The sequence below is a fragment of the Melospiza melodia genome, chromosome 1 (assembly GCF_035770615.1).
Source record: "Melospiza melodia melodia isolate bMelMel2 chromosome 1, bMelMel2.pri, whole genome shotgun sequence".
Taxonomy (NCBI): Eukaryota; Metazoa; Chordata; class Aves; order Passeriformes; family Passerellidae; genus Melospiza; species Melospiza melodia.
Genome location: NC_086194.1, coordinates 100,199,190 through 100,226,749, shown reverse-complemented (window position 1 = coordinate 100,226,749; position 27,560 = coordinate 100,199,190). Strand labels below are relative to the sequence as shown.

At 35.2% G+C, this 27,560-nt stretch overlaps 1 protein-coding gene across 1 annotated transcript in view; it reads right to left on the bottom strand.

Annotated features, from left to right (window-relative positions):
* The window catches only part of DNAH5 (dynein axonemal heavy chain 5), a 116,128-nt gene that overhangs the window by 49,428 nt on the left and 39,140 nt on the right, over positions 1–27,560 (bottom strand). Inside the window, exons 28-48 of the mRNA XM_063148830.1 lie at positions 27,000–27,240; positions 26,343–26,542; positions 25,361–25,514; positions 24,553–24,716; positions 23,729–23,885; positions 22,495–22,707; positions 21,497–21,721; positions 20,083–20,255; positions 18,805–18,983; positions 17,016–17,203; positions 16,253–16,447; positions 15,453–15,587; positions 14,638–14,745; positions 13,813–13,966; positions 11,983–12,129; positions 9,390–9,631; positions 4,587–4,763; positions 3,970–4,174; positions 3,322–3,464; positions 2,464–2,598; positions 811–933 (exon numbers count right to left, since the gene is read on the bottom strand). Of these exons, the coding sequence (XP_063004900.1) occupies positions 811–933; positions 2,464–2,598; positions 3,322–3,464; positions 3,970–4,174; positions 4,587–4,763; positions 9,390–9,631; positions 11,983–12,129; positions 13,813–13,966; positions 14,638–14,745; positions 15,453–15,587; positions 16,253–16,447; positions 17,016–17,203; positions 18,805–18,983; positions 20,083–20,255; positions 21,497–21,721; positions 22,495–22,707; positions 23,729–23,885; positions 24,553–24,716; positions 25,361–25,514; positions 26,343–26,542; positions 27,000–27,240 (3,658 nt within the window). The remainder of the gene's footprint in view (positions 1–810; positions 934–2,463; positions 2,599–3,321; positions 3,465–3,969; positions 4,175–4,586; positions 4,764–9,389; positions 9,632–11,982; positions 12,130–13,812; positions 13,967–14,637; positions 14,746–15,452; positions 15,588–16,252; positions 16,448–17,015; positions 17,204–18,804; positions 18,984–20,082; positions 20,256–21,496; positions 21,722–22,494; positions 22,708–23,728; positions 23,886–24,552; positions 24,717–25,360; positions 25,515–26,342; positions 26,543–26,999; positions 27,241–27,560) is intronic.

The following is a 27,560-nucleotide window of genomic DNA, read 5'->3' as shown; positions in this document are numbered from 1 at the left end:
ACACAACAATTTACTCTCACTTGAACACTGCATGATTTCCATTGCTGTTGGAAGTACTTCTGCCTTTTAAAACAAAATTTCCAGTTTTCTAAATAAGCCCAAACTAATGTATCTTTGCATCTTTTTTTCAATCAAGCCCAAACTAATGCATCATGTTGCAAATGATACAAAATACTTGTATTAAATTTCATATGTAATCATCACAAGCATAGTTTTCAAGCTGAAATAAAAGAACTACTTCTATACAAAAACATGCAAGACCCTTTTCTTTAGCCATAAAGGGATACCCTACATTTCTGTTTGACAAGTTGAAAAAATTCCACAGAGAGTACATCCCATGGCTATACTCCTATAGAAATTCTAACATTAATTTCCAAAGCAATGTAATTCAGAACAACTTTGTCAATATAAATAAAGATTACTCCAATTTTGTCTGAAGAAGAGAAGACACTCCTTACCTCTCAGGTTTCACAGTATTTTAATTATTGCCCACAATGTCAGTTTGCTATCACAATCTGTGCACCAAAGACTTCTTATTTTTAATTATAAAATGAGTGTTGTTAAAAAACTTTATTAAAATTATACAGGCATGTTCTAAGGAGCACTCAAACTGCTTCTTGCTGTCAGCATATTTATTTTCAATTATTCCTGACAAATTAATGTAGATGGGTTCTTTTAAAACACTGTTTAAAATTAAAGTACTACATATCAATTTTACCCTATTCTGAATGACTGAGAAGCCAATTTTACAGCGTAGCATAAAAACAAAGAAAACCTTTTGTCTTCTTTTTCCTTCTTTCACAAACTGACCTGATCTCCCCATTCATTGATTATGGGCATGTTCACATCATCAATGAAGACTGTCATCTTTTTGCCTGCAGGTGGACCATAAGTTGGGCCCATGCGCTTATCCACATAGCTTTCTATTGTACGCTGTTAAAAAGCAATTAGCAGCACAGTCACAAAGAGCACTTCATTCCACACATGATTCAATCACTTAAACATGTTGATGTTCCTGTTACATAGGATTTTACTAAATGATGTTCAGACAAGGCATTTGCTGGAGGTAATTGCACTAGTTCAACTAGAATGTCTGAAATCTCAAGGTATACAGTACCAGGCTGGTGTCTACAGTAGAAACCATGCCTAACACTTGCATAAATCTGAATAGGTTTCAAACTTTTATTTTATTCATTTATTAGCAAAATTGATGACTTCTAGCAATAAAGATTAAATTGAAGATGTAATTCTGGAACACCTTTCCAGCAGGTATCAAGGTACTTCATAAAAGCACACATCAATAATTAAATTCACATATATAAATACACTTGATGAGATAATTTTGCCTAATGGTAGACTTGCCTTTACTGTTCTTCTCATCATCTTTCCATTTCTCTGTTCTTCCTAAGTTCCAGTTTTTATTTACTCTATCCTAAGTGAAAGTTCACTTAACCATACATAATTATTCTTCAGTATAAACCTAAATATCTGCATTCTTACACCATGCCTAGGCTCCAATTTTGCACAAGTGGCATCAGGTAGACCAAGTATAATAAGCTAGAGTAATTTTAAAGCACAGATCACAACAGAATGTTTCAATCTAGATTGTTAACAGAGAATTCACTTAGTCTTGCACATCTATTTCAGATATCCTGATGATCAGAATCTCACCTATCTACCAATTAAATCTACTTTTCTTTTATAAAAGTATGTTATTTTTCTTTATAGCCCAATAAATAGAAGAAAAAATCCTACATTTAGGATTAGAAATTAAGACCAAAATTACATGTTTGTATATTACATAAAATGTTAGTAGTTTCTACTGTACTATACAGGCAGATGATAGGTGATTCATCAAGCTTGTAGACAGCACTTACAGGCCAGACAGTGCTTTGGCCTGGCATACCAGACTGCATTAAAAATATTCCCCAAATATATTGCCAGGAGATTAAAGACACTTGAAATAATTCAAATTAGATTGGTAGAAATTTGGACAGGCAGTACAGTTCAGGATTTAAGCAATCTAATTGTATGCAGAGCAGCTGCCCTGCATGTGTTACTTTTTTAATGAGTTATTGTAATGACTGAAACTTAAATTGCAGACAGCACACTTTTAATGACAGATTGTTTTGGGTAGCACTTATTTTACCCATGGTGTTTAGTGAAATCTAACAGCTCTTCCCAGTTAGTGAGAACAGATATATTTGACACAAAAACATAATAAGATGAAGACAATAATAGGCATGTTATTGTAGAAGTCCAAGAACAGCTCAATAGCTACTGAAAAAGTTGAAAGGAACGATTTTTTTACAAAGTCTTAAATCATGCGTTAGAACACTTGGACTATTTGAACAGGTGCTTTTTTATTGTTCAGAACCACTTTCAGAAGAATCCTCCCGGCAAATTATCAGAATATTCTCTGAATCCAACTATCTTGTATGAGAAGATTAATCACTACTATACCTGAAAAATTAATGGGGTTGTTGCAGATGAAAAATTCAAGCTCTTAGTTATGTGCCTTTCAGGGTTATATTTTGACATAAAACCTTTGATTATAACAGTCTTTGCAGTTCCTTGCTCACCAATTAGCAGGACAGCCTAGACAAAGACAATATCGAAATAAGATGAAACACAAGAGCTGGGAGTCTTGGCAAAGGCTCAACAGTCCCATTTAGCTTCTAAACAGAAAAGAAACTAGAAAAGTTATGTAAAGTGAACTTTTCACAGGAGACATGTAGAAGTAAAATAGTTAATGTCTCATAGATTTTTGCAGGCCTGATAAGTTAAAAATATTTGCAGTTAATGGTCATGTCATCCAGCACAATCACACTAACAAGGAAAGGAGTTAATTATTTGAAAAGGGGTTTAATCATCTAGAGACTCAATATCTGTAAAATTTCAATTGCTTGTGTGCCACAGTTCTAGTGAAGAATAGCCTAAAGCTACATAAATTCTGTAACTGCCCCATGCTGGCAGAGTTCAATCAGCAGGGTCAGATATGAGCCTCCTGACCTATGTGCTTCTCCCTCTCCCATCAGTACATGAAAATATTGTTTCCATTCTGACTGATCTTGGCTGTAATTACAATTATTTCCACTGCAGAATGAAGGGGCGAGGGGAAGACAAAGTCTGGAAACAGTGACTATTCAAGAGTTCAAGCATATTTACATGAAAGTAGTTTCTGGAAACACCCTCTTATATCTAAAAAAAAAAAAAGAAAAAAGCTCTTCCTTTTCAATAAAATAATATTCCACTGCTAATCCAAAACTTTTGTCATGTGTTCTGTTAGCAGTACTTTGATATGAACTACAGAAAAAGTACCTTGCCCTGTTTTGCTATGGTTTCAATCAAGAAATCCATTCTCACATTGTCAACATTAGGCACAAGAATTGAGTCATACTCTGGGGTGTCACTACTGGGATACATATACTCTTCAACACATGTATTCCAGTGCATCCATGTACCTAATAAGAAAGAAATTAAGTTAATGTTTTAGAAATACTAGGCATCATCACTTCCTTTTTTTTTTTTTCCATTCAGTTCACTGATCTGTCTAGGATTCTGTCTCACATACAGCAATCCCTCTGTGTATTCAGACTAAAATTTATAGAATCATTTAATCATAGAATCCCTTAAGTTGTATTTAAGAGGCTTATTCCTCCTTCCTACATAAATTTTGACAACGACCAGGATTATATGTTCACTTGACAATTCATCACCACAAAGTCCATGCAGCTTTTGTATCAATTATATCCACATTCTGACTTTTCACTGTTAGCAGAGAAAAAGCTAAACACAACACCACCAGTAAAGTATAGCCATAAAATGAAACTTGCTAAGGGACACAAAAGAAGGCGAGCTATAAAATACTTCTGAAGTAATTCTCTTTAAAAAAAGCACAATTATAAAATAACTTTTAAAATTTAAAAGTTATTTTAAAATTTAATATCACCCTGCTGAGTTACTAACCATCAGATGCCACATAATAATCAAACATTGTGTCTTCACTGCCTTCTGGTATACAGGGAAGATCAAGCTTTACTGTTGCATGTTTTCGAAGCCAGTATTCCATTTTGCATCTGTCTTCCAGCTCTAGCAGTGCTCCTACACTCCACATGAGAGAGAAGATGTACAGCCTTTCCAAGTATTTTGGAGTCAGTTCCCCACCTTGTTCCTGAAGGATTGAGTTAGGTATTAATTTTCAACAGCCTGAAAACTCTTCTTGATAATCATTAGTAACATGAGGTTAGAAGTCTTCAGTCATATATAAATTTAGAGATGCCTTCAATGATCAGACAGAATCAATATAAAATGATAACAAATCACCCAAAAACAAAAAAAGGAATACTGACAATGCATGCTCCATGTGCTTAATATAAACCAGTGCTTAACATCAAATTCAAATGTGAGATTGTGAAAGAGGTCACATTCCAGCTATTACTTTCTAAATAAATATAAAGCATTCCTTACTAACCTGCATCTCCTTTGACATTTCAAGTCATCAAAGAATCCCTCTCTACAAAACTTTGTTACTTGAAATTATCTACAATATGTTAAGTATACATAAAAACATTCACACTCCCTACCTTAGGTGGGATAAGGCCCTGCAGCATATTAATGCTCTGCATAATGACAAAGGCTTCCAACATCTCAGTCTTGCAATGCAGAGACTGAACGCTGAAGCGGTACAAGTCTGGGAATGATGAAGAATACAGCTGACGTAGAATTTCCGCTTCTTGGAAGGCACATTTTTTCAAAAATCCCTGTTGCAAAGTATAAATTTAGTTCCTAATGCAAGTCTCAGTGAATTCAAGTACAGTAATTCAAAAGGTTCAGGAAGCTGGAATGTTGATTTCTTAGGGGCAGAATGAGAGAAGAGGGAGGCAGAGGGCAGAAGTTAAGTTTCCCTGCCCATTGGGTAGGGTTTAATTAACAGAAAGTTAAATTTTACTCAAGTATGTCTAATTCCTACTGGATGTTAAAGATGAAGGGAACTGAAAAGAAAAAACTGCTCAACAGCACAAAAATTATTATTTCGAAATATTTTTTAATCACAACAGTTGTGAAAGGTATCCAAAAACTCTGAAAAGAAACCCAACAATACGTACTGAACACAAATTTTATTTATTCTACACATTATTTCTAATGGGGATAGAGGATAACCTGAAAGATCTGACAGGTGTACAAAAAAAATTAGGCTATCAGAGGGGAGGTGTGCTGGTGTGTGTAGTGTTCTTATTGTGTATCTCGGTATCTGTAATGATGGATAAACAAAACCTAAGTAATCTACCCATTTCTTAAGATCATGGAAGAGGATTTGTTCTTTGATGCCTTCCATTCAAAGTAGTAACACGACTCTTGGAGTTACCTGGAAGTTTTCTCTCATCTGCAGGGTAAAACACTTCTCCTTATTTACATCCCATTCTCTCCACTTACATTCCATAAATTTATTTCTTACATAAAACACGATCACCAGCAGAAACACTTGCAGATTCTTCCCCAAAACTCAAAACAAAATTTGGAACAAATTGAAATCAAATAAATTTGCTTTAAACGTGGATGGTTTTCTCTTGTGGGAGTAGTTAAAGCTGGAACAGGCTTCTCAGTGAGCTCCTGGACTCTCCATCTCAGAATTCAACATGACACAGACTTCACCAACCTCTTCTAGGTTGACTTGACTAATGTACTCAATATTATCTCTGGAGGTCCTTTCCAAACTCAACTATATTGTGCTTCTATTATTCTTTCTACTACTTTCATAATTGAAATTCTACTTTTACTTTGCAAAGTAAATAAACTTCGAGACTGATTACAAATAAGGATATATATGAAAACCTTTCTAGAAATGGGTAGGTAGAAAACAAAGTGATAAAAATGAAAAGGCAGAAGGACTTAAAACAGATACCCAAAATTCACTGATTGTTCAAAAAATATCAGGGGTTAGTAGAAAACCTGATAAAACACTTTTGCTTTGGAGAAGGTTCATGAGTAATGGATCATACCTTTGATCTCTTAAGAAGCACATCACATGAGATTAGCAACATGAACAGCACATTGCTTGAGAACAGCAACATGAATTTGAGAACTATTTCACTAAACTTGGAAGTTGCATGTGTCATAACAATGCATCCAAGCAGGCAGCTATATTTATTTGTTTGCAAATGGTAAGGATTGAAAACAAAAATATATACAACTTCCTGAGTTAGCCATATTTTTTTGTCTTTAATCATGTTTTAAAGTTCTTCTGAAATATCAACAAATACTACATTTCATTCAGCATCTGAGAATTAGCCTGACTTGTTGGAATATGAAGTGTATTGCATTACAAAAGAGATTTAAAGGGACGCATATTGAAAAAGCCATCAAGATATTTTATTTATGATGCAACACCAAAGAAATGCTATTGGATAAAATTATAAATAACAATAGGCTGTAATTTTATAGCAAATTTTATAATGAGGAAAGAAAGGGAAGTTGGAAAGGTTGCTTTACTGTTTTGTTTATGTAATCCAAATTTTTTTAAAAAAATTTTATTTTCTTTAGTCTGTTTCTATCATAAAAATATATTAAAACTATAAGGTTATGGATTAAGAAAAACTAGTTTCATAGAACTCTTCAACACCGCTAAATTTAGCCTGCTTTAAAATGAGGAGGTAAATCATGAGTGACAATGCAAAATAAAATTCTTTTCTCTGCAGTTGAATCTTTAGCACAATTTTAACATCCAAGAAAGGGTTGTCTGCAAACTAGGCAACACAAGGAGGCAGAGCTGTGAGAACCTAACACCAGTAGGCCCTATACACTGTTGTAAGCACAGAAAGGAACAGCACAAGTGGAATCTCAGGGGAGCCACTGTCCTAGATGCATAATTTACACTTAGACTTTCCTGAGTATCCATATTAGTTTTAAAAAAAAATGAAAAGTAAAACTTGGCAGTAACATACATAAGGCACTTGTGTTGACTGCATGTATTTGCAGTGGTAAAACTGAAGTTTTACCAGCCAATTTTTTAGCAAACTTGTTAAACACTTTTTTCATAACAAGACTACAAATATTTTGGACTTGGCAAAGGAGCTCATTAAACGAATTAGTGATGATTCTCAAGTGTTGCAGAGACCTGTGACTGAGCAGAAAATGTGATTTAATACCATTGTAAATAGAAAAAGCTTCAGACACTACTAGAAAAATACAGTATCAGCCCTCTGCAGCAGCTCTTAGTCCTTCACAAGCAGCAAACCTCCAGGTTTGCAACAAGTCAACAGGACACGAGTGTTTCCAAGACAGGAAGCAATATCTGACAACAATCCTGTTCCTTTTCCTCCTAATGGGTTAAGGCTAAATAGGATTCTGGTGCCTTTCCTAGAGAGTCCTGATGCTCCTCACCTCTTTTCAGGGCAGTATGCCTGAAAAGAGGCTCCACTGCCTCCAGTCCCTAAGAGAGGCACCAGGGACTGCCTGGCTCTCAGGGCTTGGACTACAGCATACTGTCTCTTTTGAGTTCTGTCTGGGCTGAAACCTATAATTTGCTAAGGACATTGGTTCTAGGCAGTGCCACAAGCCAATTTTCCTCTGTTGCCAGACAATTCATGGATTTAGGGACAAGGAATCTGGTTATAAACAGCAAGCTATATAAAACTTACAAGCATGAGAACCTTTAAGGGTTAAAAAATAAGAAATCTGAGAATAATATAGAGTAATCACTACAAAAGGCTGATATCTGAAAGCTAATGTGGGCCAGCTGTATTTTCATAGGATTAAGCTGTATTTTCATAGGACTAGTTAAGCAACACAAACTAGGTGAGGATTAGTTTCATTTTCTGCTGGTATCCTATTTGATTTAGAAAATGAAATGACTGAATGAGACTGTGAGACATTCATCTTAAGAAATATTTTTAAAAACTTGTTAATGTGATACATACTAGAATGGAGGGCAGTGAAATTTAGTCTGTTAGCTCATAGTAACTTATAAATTTTTGTCTTTTTAAGTCTGAAAAACAGGGAAACAAATATACTACAAACTCCTGGATGGTGTTCCAATTTCATAAACAGAAAATAATTCCTATCTTATAATTAAAGTCCATATAAAAATGAATTTTAAAGCCCATATAAAGGAATTTAATTTGGGATTATAGTGAAATATACCAGATATTACTTGGGTTTCAGGGGAAAGTAATTAAGTAATTATCTGTATGATCACAGAAATCAGTATCTTAGCCATGCAGGAGAAAGCTTTCATTTTTGATATTCAGGAGACAACCACGTTTATCAAAGCAAAATAATGCTAACCAAGCATTCTCAACAAGATGGCCTAGACAAGAAAAAATGCAGAGAAAAAAATTATTTATTTTAATTTCTTTTTTAAAGTGCTAATCCTGAGTAGTGTACTTCACTGAAATTTTTTAAGTTAATATAGGGCTTAAGAGAAGAAAATGAGAAACTAATTTTTTTTAACTGCTATTGTCTCTATTGTTTTCTTCACAGAAAAGAAAACTGGAATTAAACACTGAAAGCTTTGTTTAAGTATATTACTATGGAACATTAGGTAGATTCTTGGGAACTCCCATGTTTCATTTTTACCAAGATTCTTGCTACATGAAAAAAAATTGTCTGCTCAAGTCTCAGAATTTGTCATCCACTATATTGTCACAAGCATTCTGTCAAGACTAGGATTTATTTTTACTGGGTTTTGGAAGATGAAAGATGACATATGGAAGAAAAAAAAAAAGACTTTATAAATCGCTTTGATATATTTCAATATGTTATATGCTGGATTTTGACTCTAAAACACACCTGAAACATGTTCTGTTTTTCTGAATTATTCATTCCATGCCAGAGAGAGAGAAACTACTGCTTAGTTCTTCAGATACTTTGCTTCTAGGAATGTTAACAGACAACCAAGTAACAGCATCAATTTAAAAATTACATGTTTTGATGCTGCATTGACTTTATTTCTGGTTCTAAATCCCAACTGCAATAAATTTTAAGAAATATCAAGAGAATTCGTATTTTCTTGAGGATTTCAAGTTTCCTGAATCAACTTCACTCTTTTCTCCTCCTTGGTCTGAAGCTGTAATAAGGGCTACCAGGTAGTTTTAAAAACCAAGTTATCCTTCAATTGTATAAAATAACTCTAATTACAAATTTGTGTCAAAGTAAAATTACCGTATTCTTAAAAGTGTAATATGTTAACTATGTTCCTTAAAAAAATTATTCATTCTTGTACAAACTACCAGAAACATTGCTATTTTAAGTATTGACCTAGAAGTTTATACAGAGGAAAAGGGATTTCATAGCAAAAGGCACAAAAATGGTTCTACAGTAATTAGTGAAGTGTTGAAGAAGTAGCCAGTAAAACTTTCAATGCATATACAGATACTTAGCTGTTCTACCTCAAGGATAGGACTCCAGGTGAGAACTGATGAGCTCATGAACACCATGCCATTTCTTGAAACTGTTGCTGGGGAAGCATTATCAATATTATGAGGCTCAAAGACTATTTTGCAATTTGGCGCCATGGGTATCCGATCACCGTTTGCCAGCGTTAGAGTTCTGTTGTCATCCAGGACAGAATTAAGGTTCTCAATCCAAATAGCATCGACTGGACCATCAAGAACTATCCAGATGTGATCACCTACAATGCAACATAACAGACAAAAGCACCTATGGATGAACGGCTAGTTTCTTTCAAAGACCAGCTTCTTATTTCTGCAAACAAATTTTTAACTAATTCTGAATTCATGCACACAGCCACAATCTCAGCTTTTAATACAATTACCATTTCCATCACTCAATTTCAGTTGGGTACTTCATTTTGTCACCGATTCTTAATAATTATCCATTCTTCAGTATATAAAGTGCCATCAGCAAAAGTCATGAGTTTTAATACTCCGAAAGAGTTTTATGGATCCAGTCTTCAAGACAGTAATAAATTAGGTTTATTTCAAGTTACATTAAATGACATAAAGAAGATAACAACTACAGATATATTTAAACACCATTCATTTGTTTTCAATGAGTTTTATAAATGTAGAGAAAATATATGAAAGGAACACTTGAAAAATCACTCTTTCAAAACAATGTCGTAAGTAAAAGAGGTCCATTAGGGGAAGATTCTTGTCATTTGTTCTGTTCCTAAACTTGATCCAGCTTCCTTTTAAGTTTTTCCACTGCGTTCCATTTTCTAATAGAAAGGTGTTTTAAAGCCTGCTTCTGTTTCCTAGGAGGGTCTTGGTCTGTTTTGCTTGCCTCAGTTGGGTACAGAGCAACAGATCCTGGCTGGAAAGAGATCCCACCTTGGCTCCTGGCTGCCCACCCCTTAGGGAGGAGGCAGCCCCACTGTGCATTTCTAGACAGCTCCTTAGCCAGAGATGATCCTTTTGCCTTCAGAGTCAGTGTTTCTTTTGAAGACCTAGGTGGCTTGGAGCTTTGCTAGTGTTGAACCAAGGAGATATGAAACAGATTATAAACTTTTTATGTGACGGTTTTTATAGCTACAGTTCAGGCATCTCAAGCATGAGATAGTCTGGAGTCTGACTCATAAAGAGATATTACAGAATTCTTACAGAGTAAATCTGAGGAAGTCATATGAGTGTGCTAATACATATTTCATCTTGAAGGAAAAGATAAAAAAATCAATAGTTAATGCCATGTTACATTCTCAAGGGTGTTACATTTCTAGATTTGAAACAAGCCTACCAAAATTAAATTGAAAAGAATTTTCTATTTTAAAAGTATCTGTATTTCTCAAGACTGAGAATTTTTATATTAAATAGTGCAACAAGTGTTAGGATTTTCTTTTACTTTTTCTTCTAAGGCATAATGAAAAGATCACATACTAATTCCAGACAAAAAAAAGGAAGCAATAATAAAGCAAGAATCTAGTAGCATCAAACCCTCAAGGGCACACATTTAGTTAAAATAACAGCCTAAGAATATATGTCAGCATAACTTTATGCAGAAATTGGCTGCCTAAATAGAATTATCTAGTGCCATTTGAGATGGACTAGCATATGTGAAGGGCTAGCTGTTATGACACAACTGGTTCCTTTTAATATGGCAGGTAGAGAACAAGTAGAAATCCTGACAGCATCAAAATTTTTATAGGATACCACTAATGGGGCAACCGACTTTTACCTTCCATTTTCCTTCCATCTGAGGGCCTAATATACAAAAGAAAGAATATGCAGTGAAGTAGTATTTGTTTTACTACACTGTTTGAACACAAAGCATTTAGAATAGAGACTGTAAAAGGGACAGAAGTTCTTCCAGCAATTTTCTAATGCTTCCATATAAAAAAAAAAACCCCTGTTACTGTGCTTTATAAAGTTTTCCTGAAACTTTTTCTTTTCTGAGGATTTTTCTTGTTTTATTTTGAATGGAAGCCTTTTTCATTATACCTGTATTAGGTCTGGCTGAGCTGGATTTCCTTTCCCCATAGCTGCCCTAAACAGTGCTGTGCTCTGCATTGGTGGCTGGAAAGGTGCTGGTAACACATCAGTGTTTTGGGTACTGCTGAGCAGCACTGGCACAGCATCAGCTCTGTCTCTCAATATTCCCCACATCAAGGGGCTGGGCTTGAGTAAGATCCTGGGAAGGGACACAACCAGGTCAGCTGACCCAAAATATCCAAAGAGATATTACATGCCATATGACATCTGCTCAGATATAAAAGCTAAGGAAAGGAAGAGGGGGGGCATCTGTTGTTTACAGTGTTTGCTTTCTGGAGCAACCTCTCTGTGTGCTGTAGCCCTGCTTCCTGGGAAGTGGCTGAACATCGCTTGCTGATGGGAAGTTGAGAACAATCCTTTTTCTTCTCTTTCATTGTGCTTATGCAAATTTTTGCTTTTACTTTAGTAAACTGCCTTATCTCAACCTGTGAGTTGTTTTCTGTTTATTTTCTCTCCCCTGCCCAGCTGGGCAAAGGAGCTGTAGTGCAACTTGGTGGACACCTGGAGTCCAGACAAGGTCAACCCACCACAATACCTTTCTTTGCTTTTAAAGTTTTTCTCCAGAGCGCTGAAAATATTCCATCTGTCCAATCATTTGTTGCCACATCAAGGCGTCCAAACATTTGTGGAGCAGTTATAGCTTTAGGATTCATTCTCATTTCACGATGAGGCTGTCCACAATCTGTGAAGGCAGACCACCAGTTAGTTTTTACATTTCTTTTTAGAGGTAAAAGAACTTTGACAAACTCAAACTCATTACACACAAGTATATGCTTTAATATGCATCATAATTATAAGGATATCTGTATTTGAAAAACTTCTCTTGTTATACAAAATTCATTAATTGGAGACATCAGAAAAAGTAAAATGAAGTTCTGAAACTTTTGAATATTCAATTCACATTTCATAGCTTCATTGGGAACAGAAAAGCAGCAAGATGAAATTTATTCAAGGTTTAGTTTAATATTTTGAAGGCTTATCAAACAATAATGCTTTAAAACATTTGGTTTGGATGCACATTTTTAAAACCCTATGAATAAATACCAGATGGATGATTGATTATTCTGCCCTTCTGTGCACTTGCCTACATCTTAGAACAGATAAAATATACAATATTGGCATATTCTTGTGAATTCTCTTGCACAGACAAATTCTAACTAGTCATATCACAACGACATAATCTTCATTTTTTATCTTGTTAGCAACAGCTTAAAAACTACAATGCTGGACATCTTTAAAAAAACCCAATATTAAAGCATAACCAGGAGGCAGTAGTAAAATGTTGAAAGAAAGAGCTGAAAAAATTACTTATTTCAAAATAACTTCATTATAATCAGATTTCACTAACATGTAAGATAAAAGCCTGCCAGATCATGCATTTTAACGTTTCATGAGGTTGTGTGAGAAGATCAGCTTTGAAAAAAGTAGTGAGGTGACTTTATCTTGGTAGTAGTTCACATCTCAGTGCTAGAAAAAAAGATAGGAAAACTGTGCAATGCAACTTTGTTCTTTCTGGATTTTTCCCTAAATGGAACAATCGTTTCCATTGCAATGTAGAGCTTACAGTGTTTCTTAAACACAGCACATTACTGCATGTATAAGAGTTGCTGAACTATTTTTGAACTATTTTTTACAGAAATTATTCACTTCTGAAAAATCATATAAGCAACTTGTGAAATGGGGTAACACAAGCTTACCTCAAAAGATATGTTTTTCTCCCCAAGCTATGACCTTTTATTTTAATAAGATCTAGCAGACATTCTTCAACTAATATATTTGTTTAGAAGTACAGATGAAAAAAACAAAAAAAAAAACAAAACAAAACAAAAAAAAAAAAAAAAAAAACAAAAACAAAAACAAAACAAAAAAAACCCCACAGTCTTCAAGCCTCCAGCCAGGACACAAAATTAACACAACCAAAGACTTTTTACCCCTGTCTAAACCAGGAATTTATTGTTATAAAACCAGTTATTTTATATTGCAAAGTCCCTGTCTTATGCACTGTGTTCAAAAAGACATAAATACTTCTGATTAGCAAAAGGTTCCAGCATTACCTCAGCAAAACTCAGGAGATGCTTTAATCTGAGCTGCCTGCCTAGACTGTATTCCTCTTTCTTAATCCATCTAGAATAAGAACTTCTCATAAAAGTATGATAATATAGACAAAAGGACATGAAGCATATGGTTTTTAATGTCAGATATTTCTAAGCTACTTGAATAATTAGAATCTCAACATACAAACTCATTCTCCCAGTAATATATTCTCACAGAGAAGCAATTGAGGCTTTCTGAAAAGAAACAATGGGGCTTAAAGTTCACAGTGTAACAGTTCAGTAACAGTTTACAATATAAGGACTAACATTACCTGTCATTGCTTTCATTAAGGTGTGGATGCAGGTAGTTTTTCCTGCACCACTAGGTCCTAGTGTCATCAATCCATGCCTTACTCTCTGGGTTTCAAAAAGCTGGATAACTTTCAGTTTCCAAGGAGGATGACAAACAAGGCCAGATTCCTCCACCTAAGAGACAGTGACAGAAAACCAAATTACTATTATTTTAGGGCACAAAATATATTTTGATGCCTTTAGATATAGACAGATAGATAGATATTGATATATCATCAACAGATTATTATACTCTTTGTAAAGGCTTTGTGTATGTTAAAAAAAACTTGGAAAAAGGAGATATATTTGGTATTCAAATATGTATTGAGAAAAATAAGGTAAACCAGACTCTATGTACATTATAATCTATTAGATATACCTATAATATATATATATACATTATATTCTTAAGTTGGCCCTACTGAAGTATTACAAACACCTAATGGGAAATTAAATAAAAGAGATGCAATTTTAAGTAAATCTTTTCTCAAAATAATATTCTAATTGTCAGGACTTTAGATAAATAATAAATCCTGGGTGACATAAGGCAAGCTCATATACATGCATTTTTCAAATTGGACCCCAGTAACCATGACTCAAGAAAACCACAGGACACTATAATCTCAATCCAGTGACCTGAAGAATAAGCTTAATAATACTGTGCCAGTGGTAAAGATTTATGAAAAAGTTTAAATAGTAAAATAGAATATTGCCAGCTTGATAGACTCCACAAGAATTTTCTTAGATGTCACTTCATGACAATTATACCAATTATACCAGAGCAACAAAATCATGAGAAACATCACCTGTTTGTCAATGGCTGCTTCAAGTTCAGGATAGCCTGCTTTATCAAGCTGGATATCTGGAAACAGATCTTCAATTAAACTCAGAAATAAGGGTTCGTCTTCGTCAATCTAATGAAAATCAGGGAAAACAAAAATCCACAAAGACTAAAACCAGTTCAATTTATCAGCTTTAGAAAGAACAATCCCTAAGCCCTGAAGACCTAAAGAAATGCTTGAGAACCTAAGGAACAATCTATATAATCCTCTAGGTGCTAAACATTAGAAGGACACAGCAGAAATAGATCATGTGATGCTTCCATTTGTGAAAATGAATCACTAACATGCAGACTGAATTTCTTACAGTAGATTTCAGCAATAACATTTAGAAAATTTTATTTGGTGCAAAAAAAAAGAGTATGTATCACAGCAACAGAAGAGGGTTTTTAGCTATTTAGACAGGTGAAATGGTACTTATTACTATGAATAACAGATTCTTTCAAAAGAGTGACTAAATACTTAAGCACAAGTTTCTTAAGAAGTTACTGCACAGACATCTACTTACTACTAACAGTAGTAGTAGCAGGAAAAATAAGTAAAAAAAACTGTGAACAATTCAAGGTTAAGCCCAGGTAGAAAGTCAAGCAACAGAAAGCTCACTCCCTCCTCAGTCCCACACAGGTACTAACAGAAATTTATCTCCCTCCCAGCTAAAATGTTCCACTCAGAGAATGAAACATTTTCAAGCTAGCTTCAGTGTAAAGGTCACATACAATCTTCTAGAGATCACGTAGCTCCAAAGTGCAGTTTAAATTATTTATCAGGTCCTCAGAACTTACCAGTTTAGACAGGTTCATATCTCTCAGAACACGCATGACAATGGTAGATTCAGTATCTGTGGGATTTGCTCTTTTTGCTGCTCCCAGCGTACGCAGCACAGACAATATATTCCGCAAGCCAAAATCATAATGCACCTAGAAGATATGTGAAGTTTGGGAAGATTTTCCCCAAGTTAATAGGGATGAAATAGTTCTTATTTACTATTTAGGCATGGATGAATATGTAGGAGAAGTGGTACATGTGTTTCAAATGCCTCCAAACACCCACCAACTATTCTTGGGCTGTATGAAAATAGGCAAATTCACTTTCCAAATCTGCTACCATCTATTAAAATCTAAGATGTGACAGAAAAAAAAAATTAATCATAAGTCATTTAATCAAGACAGAGTTCCCAAGGACTATTAAGAAATACTTTATCAGTATTATTTTGAATTCTCTGTGGCCCTTGGAAGCTGAGAAATATCTGTACAAGCACAGGCAGCACAAACCAAATGCCTCTCAACCCACTCTGTAAGATCAACAAAGGCTATAATTAATCTTATTTGCCTCAGCCATCACCATGCACTAAAGCTAAATCTTAATAATAAGTGGCAATCTGCATGAAAGCCCCATCCTTGCACCGACAACCTGCAGCAGGAGTTAATCTCCCAGGACAGCAGAGGGCTGCATTACTAAACTGCAAGTGTCTCTTAGCTTACTTAGTGAGCATGAACTTTTCCTTATTCTTCACACAAATATTTTGTGATTTCACAGAGTTTTTCCCTAAAATAATCAGGTTGCATCATATGAGTGTAATCACCTGCTTTGACAGCTGTTCTTCACACAGCTTGTACAGTGTAAAGAATTTCCTTGCCAACACAACATTATCAATGAAACCACAACTGGCCAATTTAACACGAATTATGATCTGACGATCAGGAACCATCATAGCCACTGAACGGAAATTGATCTTCAAGTTTTCAGGAAGTTCTTGCCGTCCAGCATATCCTGGATTCTGGAGAGGAAAAACAGGTGTTGAAGTTGAATGTACCTTGCACAAACAGAAGAATCAGCAAACGAATATACCATCTTGGTAGTAAAAATAATTCACTGGCTTTAAGTCAAATGTCAAAATTAATTGCCATGCAGACTCACCACCATATCTCTACAGAATTTTTGCCTCTTTTATACCCATGAGACATGAAAAATAAGCATTTCAAATCTGAGTTTGTCTTATAGGTCTTATTTTTACTGGCTACTCCTACCTATATCTTTATGGCAATTTCTCTGTAATTGTAGCAAAAAACATACTTTGGGAACCAGAATTTGGCATGTAGAAGCAATCTGAAATTGAGATAACTTGTATTTATGCCTGCAAATAAGATGCCTGCGTTTTTTAGTTGCATGTACTTGATGCTATTGAAACAAGACACCATAAACTGTTTTTGCAGCAATGCTCAGTGTTCTCACACTATCAGTGAGCTAGTTCTAAGAACTGAATGATGTAAGAGTTAGCAAGTACCAAGTTAGACTTGATTATTGTACAGTCCTCACTGGTATATTAGAACTTACTGAATACTTACCATAGTAAGAAAGATGCCAAATTCTGGGTTCATTTCTACATTGTCTCCATCAGTAAAAACAAATCTTTTTTTACGTTTCTTCTTACATGTCAACACGATTGCTATTTGCTGTGCAGCTACTGAGAGCACTGGTAAATCAATACGATTGAATTCATCAAAGCAACCCCAGGAGCCAGACTGAGCCAGACCTTCAAAGAGAAAAGCAATTAAGCATATAACCATGATGTTTTTAAAACCTTTTTTGGTGCAATTCACAAGCCAAAAATTATGTTAATCTATCTCAGGGTGGGGGTGGGGGGAGGGGGGGAGGGAAGGGAAGGGACAGAAGTGTTTATTTTTGAGGGTTGGGAAAGGAACAAAGAGAAGAATTTTAATTCCTTTTCAAGTAAGAAATACAAACTCACAAAGTCCTTAAGATTTTCTAGCATATTACGTTCTTTGATTTTTTTCTCTTTTTCTTATATCTTAAATGGTTTCCTGTCCCTCTTTACCCCCCAAAGAAAAATTCCTCCAGTAATTCTATGAAAATGTGACAAGTTGTCAACAGCTTACTTGACATATTAAACTGAACAGTACAGTTGCATCAAGAAGCTGGAGGTCAGTCTATTCCAGAACTGTATTTTTACTTGGATTTTGTGGGAAAAACAAAACAAAATCATAGATACAGTCACTTGCAACAACACAATAATCAAGAACTTCCATTTGGTCTCTAATTTGACATCTGTCATGACTAACAGGTATAAATTTCAGATGCTTAAAAAATGTCATCTGCACCTAAGTTCAGTGAACTCTGCCAATTGTTTTTAGCATATCTAGGATGAACCCATGCATTTCCTTCTACTGATAGAAACTTCAATATTTGAATGAGACAAAACACTGAAATCAAAACTCAGCACATCCCACCAGGTCAACAATAAATTTCATAGCATTTTCTCTTCACAGCAGCAGTTCTCCTTGTGACTTTAAGTCATTTTAAGTGACCTTATCTATCCTTTCATAAATTGTGTCATGTTTTCATAGCATTTCTATTTACTGAAGACAGTGTTCCAACTGTATTTTATACACATAAAAAGATATTAATTACTTGCATTATTTAAAAGGCTGAAATTATCTGCCTGTTGTGTTTCAACCTTGTTTCATGGAGATGTCCTCTTATCCTTTGAAACTTTCATGTAGTTCCTAAAATATCTCAGAATATAAAGGACTGACTTATAAAGGACTTATGAAGATCAACAAATAGAACTGCTGACTCCTTAAAGGTGTATCTAAAATTTAAACCATATATAAAAGATCATTTTATAATTACTATTTAGACACTAACAGGCTTGAGACCCAAATGACTTCCTTGGAGAGCTTGCTCCAGTGCTTGACCACACTCAGTGAATACCTAGCTTGAATTTCACCCATGCAGCTTCAAGCCATTCCCCCATCAGACACCAGAGAGATCAGCACCTCCATCTCCACTCACCCTCATGAGGAAGTTATAAACAGCAAAGAGGGTACCCCTCAGTCTCTCAAAGCAAAACAAACATAGTATACTCAGCTGTTCCTCTTAAGTCATGTCCTCTAGCTCTTTCACCATCTTTTTTGCTGTCATTTGGATATATTCCAGAATTTTTATATGTTGTTGTATTGTTGACTCCAGAACTGCAGAGTACTTGAGATGAGGCCACTCCAAAGCTGAGTACAGTGGGTCACTTTCTCTGCCCAGTTAGTTACACTGTGCTTGGTGCACGCAAGAAAACAATTGACTGTTTGGCCAACAGCTTACCTTTGGTCCACATCTTACCTTTGAAGATCCTCCCAAGTCCTCGGAAGTCCATCTGGTCTGAACAGTTGAAGACCACTACATATTTTCCAAGGCACCGTCCCATATCTTTCACGGTTTCAGTTTTTCCAGTTCCTGCAGGTCCCACAGGTGCTCCACCCATGTTCATGCCCAATGCTTGAGCCAAAGTGATGTAACATCTAAAAGGCAACAATCAATCAAGGTGCAGCAGAGGGATTTCTGTATAGTGCTAGAGGAACTTGTGCAAGGTCTGATTTAAAGAAGGAAAGGGAAGCGCTGAAATGATAGTCCACTAATTACAATTTTGATCTGTAAGGACAAAACCCCTTCACTCGGTTTCTGATGCAGGGAATATTAAGGTTCATTTCATCACACATAAAGTGAAAGAACAGATAATCCTCAATTATCAGTAACCTGAAAGATCACAAGAAAGGAAGAAAGAAGTTACAGAGATGCTGCCTAATCTTAGTTTTAATAGCTTGGATACTGAGTTATTTTGTCTGGAGTAGCTTTGAAACACATTATACTGTGGAGTACAATAATGAAAGATATCTAACCTTTCCTTTCTTGTCCATCTTTGAAATTTGATCATGCAGTGCATCCCATTTTCGTAAATGAAACATCTATGCATAATGCAGCAAAACACCAGCTAATAATTATATATCAAGACTAGCTTTAGAATTTTTTTGTATGGAATAGTTAAAAAAAAAAAACACAACCAACCAAACAATGGCTTGATTTTGCCAATGATAGGTTATAAAGCATTCTTTGTGCTATTTGAGTTAGACAGGTAGATCTCTCTGTTAATAGGATTGGAATTCTTTCAACATCTTTTTTGATCAAAGATCTCCAAACTACTGCAGCTGAATAAAAATTGCTTTCCTGTCTGCTCTTTCTTAGTTCTTTTCATTAGCTTGTCTGTAAACACCTACTTTTGTCCTGTATCTCTACATATTTTATCTGTTGGATATATCAGATCCTCAGATATGTTGGCTTCACGCATATAAGAATGAATGTCACTTACATTATGTGACCTTCAGGACACATATGGGGACCAGTGCAAGTATGTGGTAGAAAAAAAGTCGGACATTATTCACATTAAAAGGCACAGAAACAAAAAATATTTAAGCATTCCATACGGAAGTACTGACTTTGACAAGACTGTGAAGGATAAACTCTGCAGAGATCAATGTGCATCCAACAGGAATGACAAAATTGCTCTTGTAAAAGCTGAGGTTTGGCAGCAAAGAATAAAGGAATAAAATTAGTCTTTTTCACCTGTCTGTAAGAGGTGTTATGACAAGCCTGTCAGTACAGCCCAAGAATTCATTCTGGTATGTGAAGCTCACATCAGTGATCTTAATCACCATTTTATCAGAGTCTTCATTAAAATAAAATCTACATTGTTTCAGCCATTCAAAGTCCGTAGGGCTCTTGATATGCATGCAGCACTAAGAGAGGGAAGACAAGGCTGTGGCATTCATGGTTAACATTTACTTTCACATTTATATTATGTCATCTAAGTAGCAGATTCAAAGGCAACACTGCAAATATAGTAAAATATAGTGGATAGTGGAGAATATATCTGGATTTTTACCACAAAAATTGTAATACATTATTGTTCAATCGCATACTTAGGCAGAGGAACTTCAGACTTTAGACGAGTGTGTCAAAAGTCTAAATACAAATTAGTAGTCCATAAGCCTCAAACAACAGTAATTTCTGTTTAACTTTAAAATTGCCATTCCTTTTAGGCCTCTCTACCTCTTTACTTTTACATGAGTCAGAAGAACATAATGTGATTTCATGAACTGCTATGAGAATTGTATGAAACCACATGCCTATTGAGAAAAAAGATATTTCATGGCAGTGTCATGGTGCTGATTCTATCTAAGGAATGCAACAGAACTGAGAATAAGTCACAGTTGCTCTATCAAACATTAAAACAGGATTTAAAAAATAATTTAGTTTGTATCTAAAAACTACACTTTACATAAAATGATCATACTAGAAACAAATTATTCTACAATTAAAAGATAAATGCCTGCCTATTAATAATGGACCAAAACTAAATAATTCTTTTCTTGGACAGCTTAATTTCAGAATCAGCTCCAGGACTTCCCATAGGTAAAAGGGCATGCTAGCTTTAAGTTTGATCAAAGTAAATGCATTTTCCTTATTTTAGCATCCTGTGTCAGCATGAGAAGATATAAAGTGAATTTAAAAATTCCTAAGTAATAATTATGTATGCTATTGAAACTAGAATAGAGAGAATACCAGCTTCAAACTTTTTCCTGTACTATAGCTCTATATTCATTTAATTGACTTGTAGAAATTCATTATGCAGTCCAGAAAAAGGAAAATTGCTTCCAACAAATGTATGGGGAAAAAGAAGTCCCTAACTGATCATGCTACAGAGGCACTATTAACTTTAGTGGACCAACATGAAACATAAAATACTGCTACTGCTTGGGGAGAGGAAAACCCACTGAATTACTTAAAAGTAATTAAGATTGATTGAAGCAGCATCTGCACTTTTATAATATTCCAGCCACATAATCATTAGAGTAATGAAATTAAATGTTTATCTTATGAGGCAGGAGCTCATAGGTATCATAGTATTTTTTTATCATTTCACATTGTATTATGTGGAAAACTACTTGTAATTAATTTTTAATTTCTTAATACTTACAAGACCATCAAAAATGTCCCTCTGATGCACATGAACAGTGATTAATGTCTCGTATTTAACTCGCTCAAATGGACTAAGGTCTTTTGTTGTCATATCTATCAACATGTTCAGAAGATCCAGGAAAAACTGGTTTGTCTTACGCATAACTTTTTTATCCTGCTTGGCAAGAGTCAAAGCTTCTTCTGAGTCTCTTGTCCAAATCATTTGGATCCCCAATAACCCAACCTTAGGAAACACAGAAGTATATGCTTCATAATTTTTTCTCTTTCACCTAAAATGTTCATTCACAGACACAGAGAAACTAAAGAAATTTTTCTCCTACTATATATATAAAATTACTTTCCATGGATTCATGGAAACAGAGGTCATGTTTTGTGTGTCCAGCTGCATTCTTAAATGCAAAGTTAAGCCTGTATCTCAGTCTTGTAGATACTGCCAACAGTGTATTTCTTATACAACTGCTCAGTATAATATACAGTATATATAAAAATATCATATGTAACAAATATACTTTATATAAATAATAACTAGCCAGTGAATAATTACTGCTTCATTTTGAAATATTTTAGAGTAATTCACAAAGTCTTTATTCCATCTCCAACATTCCTGATCACAAGGGAAGCTTCTACTAAAATAATTTTCCCTCAACAACACCCTCAGTTTCAAATCTTTAGCAATGCATTGCATTATCCTGAATATATGAACAAACATACAATTTTGCTACTTTTCTTCCAGCAGTCAAGTATTAAGCTTGTAAAAAATAGTATTAACTTCATTATATTAATTTATTACATTCAGCTTCCTTTTTAAACAGGAGCTTTATGGTAAGTGATATTCTTTTGGGTTCAGCTATGTGAACCTGAAACTTAAAAGATTGAGATGATTCAAATAAAATTAAATGCTAGTTTTGTATTTAGAACTGGCAGCAACTTTGAATGCAAAGAAAAAACTGAAAAATATCTGGAAATAATTCTTCATTCATTTAGCAATGATATTACCTGGGCTGGATAAGTAGAAAGAAATTCAGTAATCTCGAAACTCGTTTCCTGGATGTCCATAGCTGCCTGGCGAATAACTTGGTGCAGTGATAGCTGGGATTCCTTCAACAGAGAGCTGAGCCAAACTTCCACATTACCTTCAGCCATTACAGGTCTAGTCAGCTCTACAGTCTCACCCTCTCGTGAACTAATTGACAGTATACGATCATATATCTAGTAAAAGAAAAAATATCTTGTGTTTATAGATACATTATTTATCTTTACAATAATTCATATTTTCCTGCAATCACTCCATTACACTGATTTAAGCAACTAATGAATTATATCAACTTGTTCAATGAAACGTAAAGACTATTAAATCATTATTTTGCTATGCAGAAAGGCCTTAAACAAAACACTGTCATGAACAAGGAGACAAAACCTAATATATTGACAATTCCTGAATCTCACTTAAGTTTCGGAGGCAATCCTGTGCCATGTGCTCTAGGATGACCCTGCTTGAGCAGGGAGGCTGGACCAGACTACCCACTGTGGTCTCTTCCAACCTGCCCCATTTTGTGATTCTGTAACAACATCCACTTTCCGGTCACAATAAAGAAAGCCTTCCCCCCTTATTGGTGGGTCAACAGCCTAACAAAATTTACAGCCTTAGAATCAAAAACAATGAAAACAGAAAAGTTAAGGAACATGGACAATCAAAGGAATTTCAAAAGCACGGGGAGGTAATTAGTTTCTAAGAAAATGCATACCTAAGGAGAAAATGTTGCTATCTGTTCTTGTAAAAGGTGTAAGAAAAGTGTTCTTAAAACATTGTGTGTGAAGGTGCAGTGAGGGCAAGTCAGAAGCAATAGAGACAGTATATACACTTTTCCTTACAATCAAAAGATGAATGGAAAAATACAAATACAGGCAATATAAAGATTGTAAGCTTGTAAAGACTCAAAAGCTTATTTGAGAGGTAGCCACAGAAAAAAAGTTCAGTACATGGATGGATTTCTCTGAAATTTAAGCACTGGTGTAAATTTTTGTTTTGCTATTCTACGTGAAGTTTTCCTACATCATGGATGAGGATATGAAACAATTCTTAAATGAAGAAAGCCTACTCAGCATCAAATAGTTAGTGAATAAAGTAAAACAGCAGAATGCCTTATGCAACCAAGTAGCTCTCTAATTTAGCAAGTATGACACATTGCTAATGTGAAGGAATGCAACACCAAGGCGTGCAAGTACATACCCTTTCATGGAACCTGACAGTTTTGATGTTGTCAAACACATTCAGCAGATGTGCCTGTATATTGTGAGAGTTGGATGCCTGGCCAAGAATTTCTAAGAGAGCAGGATCTGACACGAAGAAGAATCGTGGAAATAGCAGGCGCTTTTTCTCCAGGTACCTGTATTTTTTAAAAATTGGTAGAGAAGCCGGGAGGGAGTAGATGGTAAGTGATTTGGGTTGATTTCTACATCCTTTCCTCTTTAAAAGTGATGTTTCTCACAATTTATTATACAATTTTTAGCTGTAGCAATAACAAATTTAATGCATCATACATTCATGTTAAGCATCTGCTTTAAAGCTACTCTCTTATTATCAGAAATCATTTCATGCAAAACTTTTATTATTTGCTATCATCTAAACACCAGTAAAAAGAAAAGAAACTAAACTGAAATAAAATATTTTTACATTAACTCTTTTACTTGCTGTTTACATCTCTCAAGCTGAATGTCTCCCAGATCTTGTAAAAAAGATCTGTGAAAGGTGTGAATGGGACACACAAATCTAGACTGCCTTCTGGATCGAAACTAGACTGAAACCAGCTTGGTTCCAACGGAGATAGAAAGTGAGTGACACCTTAGCCACAAATGAAATACTTATCTATGAGCTGGTTTCTTTGGAGGTGTTATATTATTCTGCTAACTTGTCTGCTCAGCTCAACTGCATTCACAGTAGAATAAGAACATGATCTTTCAAAGTTCATGGGAGAGTACTTGAGCAATTGCTCTTTCCCCAGTTACACAATGCACAACCATCTGGCCAAGAACATGGTCTCGTAGTAATATTACCCTGTGAGCGATTTCTGACAGATTTCAAGCTGCTCCAGTAAATGTGGCAATAATTGTCCCATTATTTCATCTCCAACACAGCACTGAACAACATTGGGTGTTTCATGAGCTCGGGTCATGATCCTTACCCAGGATTTATCAATGTTAGAGAAACGCTTTGCTTCCTGTTGAAACACGACAGTGAATGTGGAATGGAAGAAACGGAGGAGGGAAGAGAGAAGAGGGAAAAGGCACCTGCTTCCAGAACCAGCACCCAGTAATCTCAACAGCAATCTTCTCACTAGTAATCATATGTCTTCTAGAAATATTTCAGCTTAGACACAATTCTTTCAGCTTACACAATAGAGCTTATTTTATACTTGGCTGTCTCTTACATTTCTAGAGAAAAAGACAGAAAACTCATTATACTTGAATTGGAGCTTCAAAGCCAAAGATTTTTTTTTCTAAAACTAAAGTTCATTTTTAATTTGAAAAGCCATGCAGGAAAGTTTAAGATAAGGATTCCTAGGTACTACTATGCTAGTGGTAGGTAATACTACAGAAGGCTACTACTAGGCACAATGTTTAAATACATATTAGTTAACTGCTTTATAATCTGGAAATCAAAAGATCAAACAGATCACATGACTTTCTTATTCTTTGTCACACCATGTCTTCCACTGGCACTGCTTACCCAACTTCCTACCAAGTTCAGTTTTGTTAAATACTAAAAGAAATTAAACTAATTTTACTGCATCTATGACATCACAGTACAGTTTTATTCTTAAAATTTTGATAAGAAAACTGAAAAAAAGGCATGTTTAGAAACCTTTGGAAGCTGCCTTGCTATATCACCACCAATAAAAACAGCTTCTAAATAAATCCACAAGTTCTGCACAGTCAGCCAGTTCTCAATTATATCCGTTGTGTTGGAAAGATAGTGCACCCATTTCTGAATCTGTGTCTTGAATGGTGTATTGTATCTACAATTAAAAAAAAACCAACAAAAAAAAAAAAAAAAAAAAACAAAAAAAAAAAAAAAAAAAAAACAGAAAAGAGGCATTTCTTTATTTCAAGACAAAAACCAAGAATCTTGAAAGGCAGCACATAAGTCACAAGACGAGGACTCGTTTTTATGCTTAAAATTTTTCAATTAAAAATATAAAAACTTAATTCAACTAGTTGGCAGCTCTAAATCCAATCAGCTCCAACTTGCTGCTGTGTACACAAGGTGCATAGCACAGCTCTGACACAACAGGAGTAGGGCGGGAGCAAAACTACAATTTCACTCTAAGGTAAAGGGACTACTCAAGATCCTGAAAGCTGTAAACTCAGAATTCCTGAACTCTCCTAAACTCCTGCTTTTGAGCATCTGCCTGATGATCGGGTTCTGTGTTCCTTATTTATCTGTGTATTTTGGCATGTGAAACCAGACAAACTGAAGCTCACTCTAATTGGGATTTTCAACACCTTTGGCATGAAGCAATGACCTATCATAGGGGCAGAGTAGCAGTGCCTGTCACACCCACAGTATGCCTGCCATAGCCAGGTAGTGTTCCCTCTTGTGCCTCCACTTTCTTGCATCAATGAAAACTTTTCAGCTGTTCATTCAGGAAATCCAAGCTGCAGCTACATGTTTTCAAAAGAACTTACTGGGGAAGTAAACTAGATACAGTAAGAACTAGCCCATAAACAGTTCAAGGAAAAGCAAGCTCTTAGGTTTTATCTAGATGTTTATTTACCTTCATTTCTGTGATAGATTTGTTCACTAAAACAAAGACTTTTACTAAAGTAAACAGCTTTCCTGTTACCTGTTACTCATGAGAGAACCAAGAATCATCAAGCTGTCCTCCAGGGTAGCAATTGTTTCTGATGTGCTGTCACCTCTTAAAAGAAGCTCCCCACGAGTTTTAAAGTTTGCAAAGTTAAACATCTTGTTATCCCATTCAGCTATCACTTGTTTTAACTTCTGCTCAATGTCTCTCTCCTTCACAGCACAGGTGCAGATATCCTTTTAAATAAACAGGATATCAAAACAAAATATTAATCCCTCAAGTCCCTGGTATATGAATCTAGCTCCTATTTCCTTTAACACTAGGAAACATTAAGCTCATGAGCAACTATTTAGAGGAAAGGTCTACAGATATACAAACACCATAGCTAATAATCTGTATACAACATCCCAGTTTAATCAACACTGAGGGGGGGAATAAAATAATAATATAGTGATTATTTTTCATAATTTTAATGTCACAATGCAAGGTACCCTGACAAATGGCATGACTTATAAAAAAAGAAGTTGAAACCATGATATATTGTGTCGTAATTTTATACAAAAACCTGAAGTGATTATCCATGTCTCTGTTCTTTCTACAGAAATGTTTTGATTTCCTTCTTGCTTCTGATACTCCTATACTATACAAGCAAATTGTTGGTTTCCTGTTTCCATATTTCTTCCTCCACAATACCTCTATTTCCTCTTTATATCTTAATAGTGGAACTTCCATTACATTCCTCAGTTTGAATGTTTCACTCTCTACATCAAATCTGTGTTCAGTGAGATCCATAATCTGCTTCCAGTGCCGAGGCATCATTGCTTTACTTGACATGTGCTCAAGCAATGGGCAACATTCACTGAAGTCCTCTATGGTCTTCTTTAGGTCAAGGAAAGGCTGCCATTCCTTTACAGCACGAGGGAGCTTACGGCACCTACTTGGAGATAAAGCAAGCCTTTTCAAAAAGTTTCAAATACTTGTTCTTTAAAGCCACAGTATTTGGTTTTAACAGGAGAACACATACCTTCCAAATTAAGGTTACCTTTAATTTGGAGTTTCTGCATGTGCTTCTCCATGTGACAAAATCTGTTTCCAGTCTATTTCAATAACTGATAGCTAGATAGTCAGCTACAGCCTCCCTTTAAGGAGTGTAGGTGCATAATTTTAATAACTGCGCAGGTGATCTTCAAAACCGGTTGAAATGTTCTACATCTTGATTTCATCTTTTGGTGAGACTGATGTATGCACTGCTCT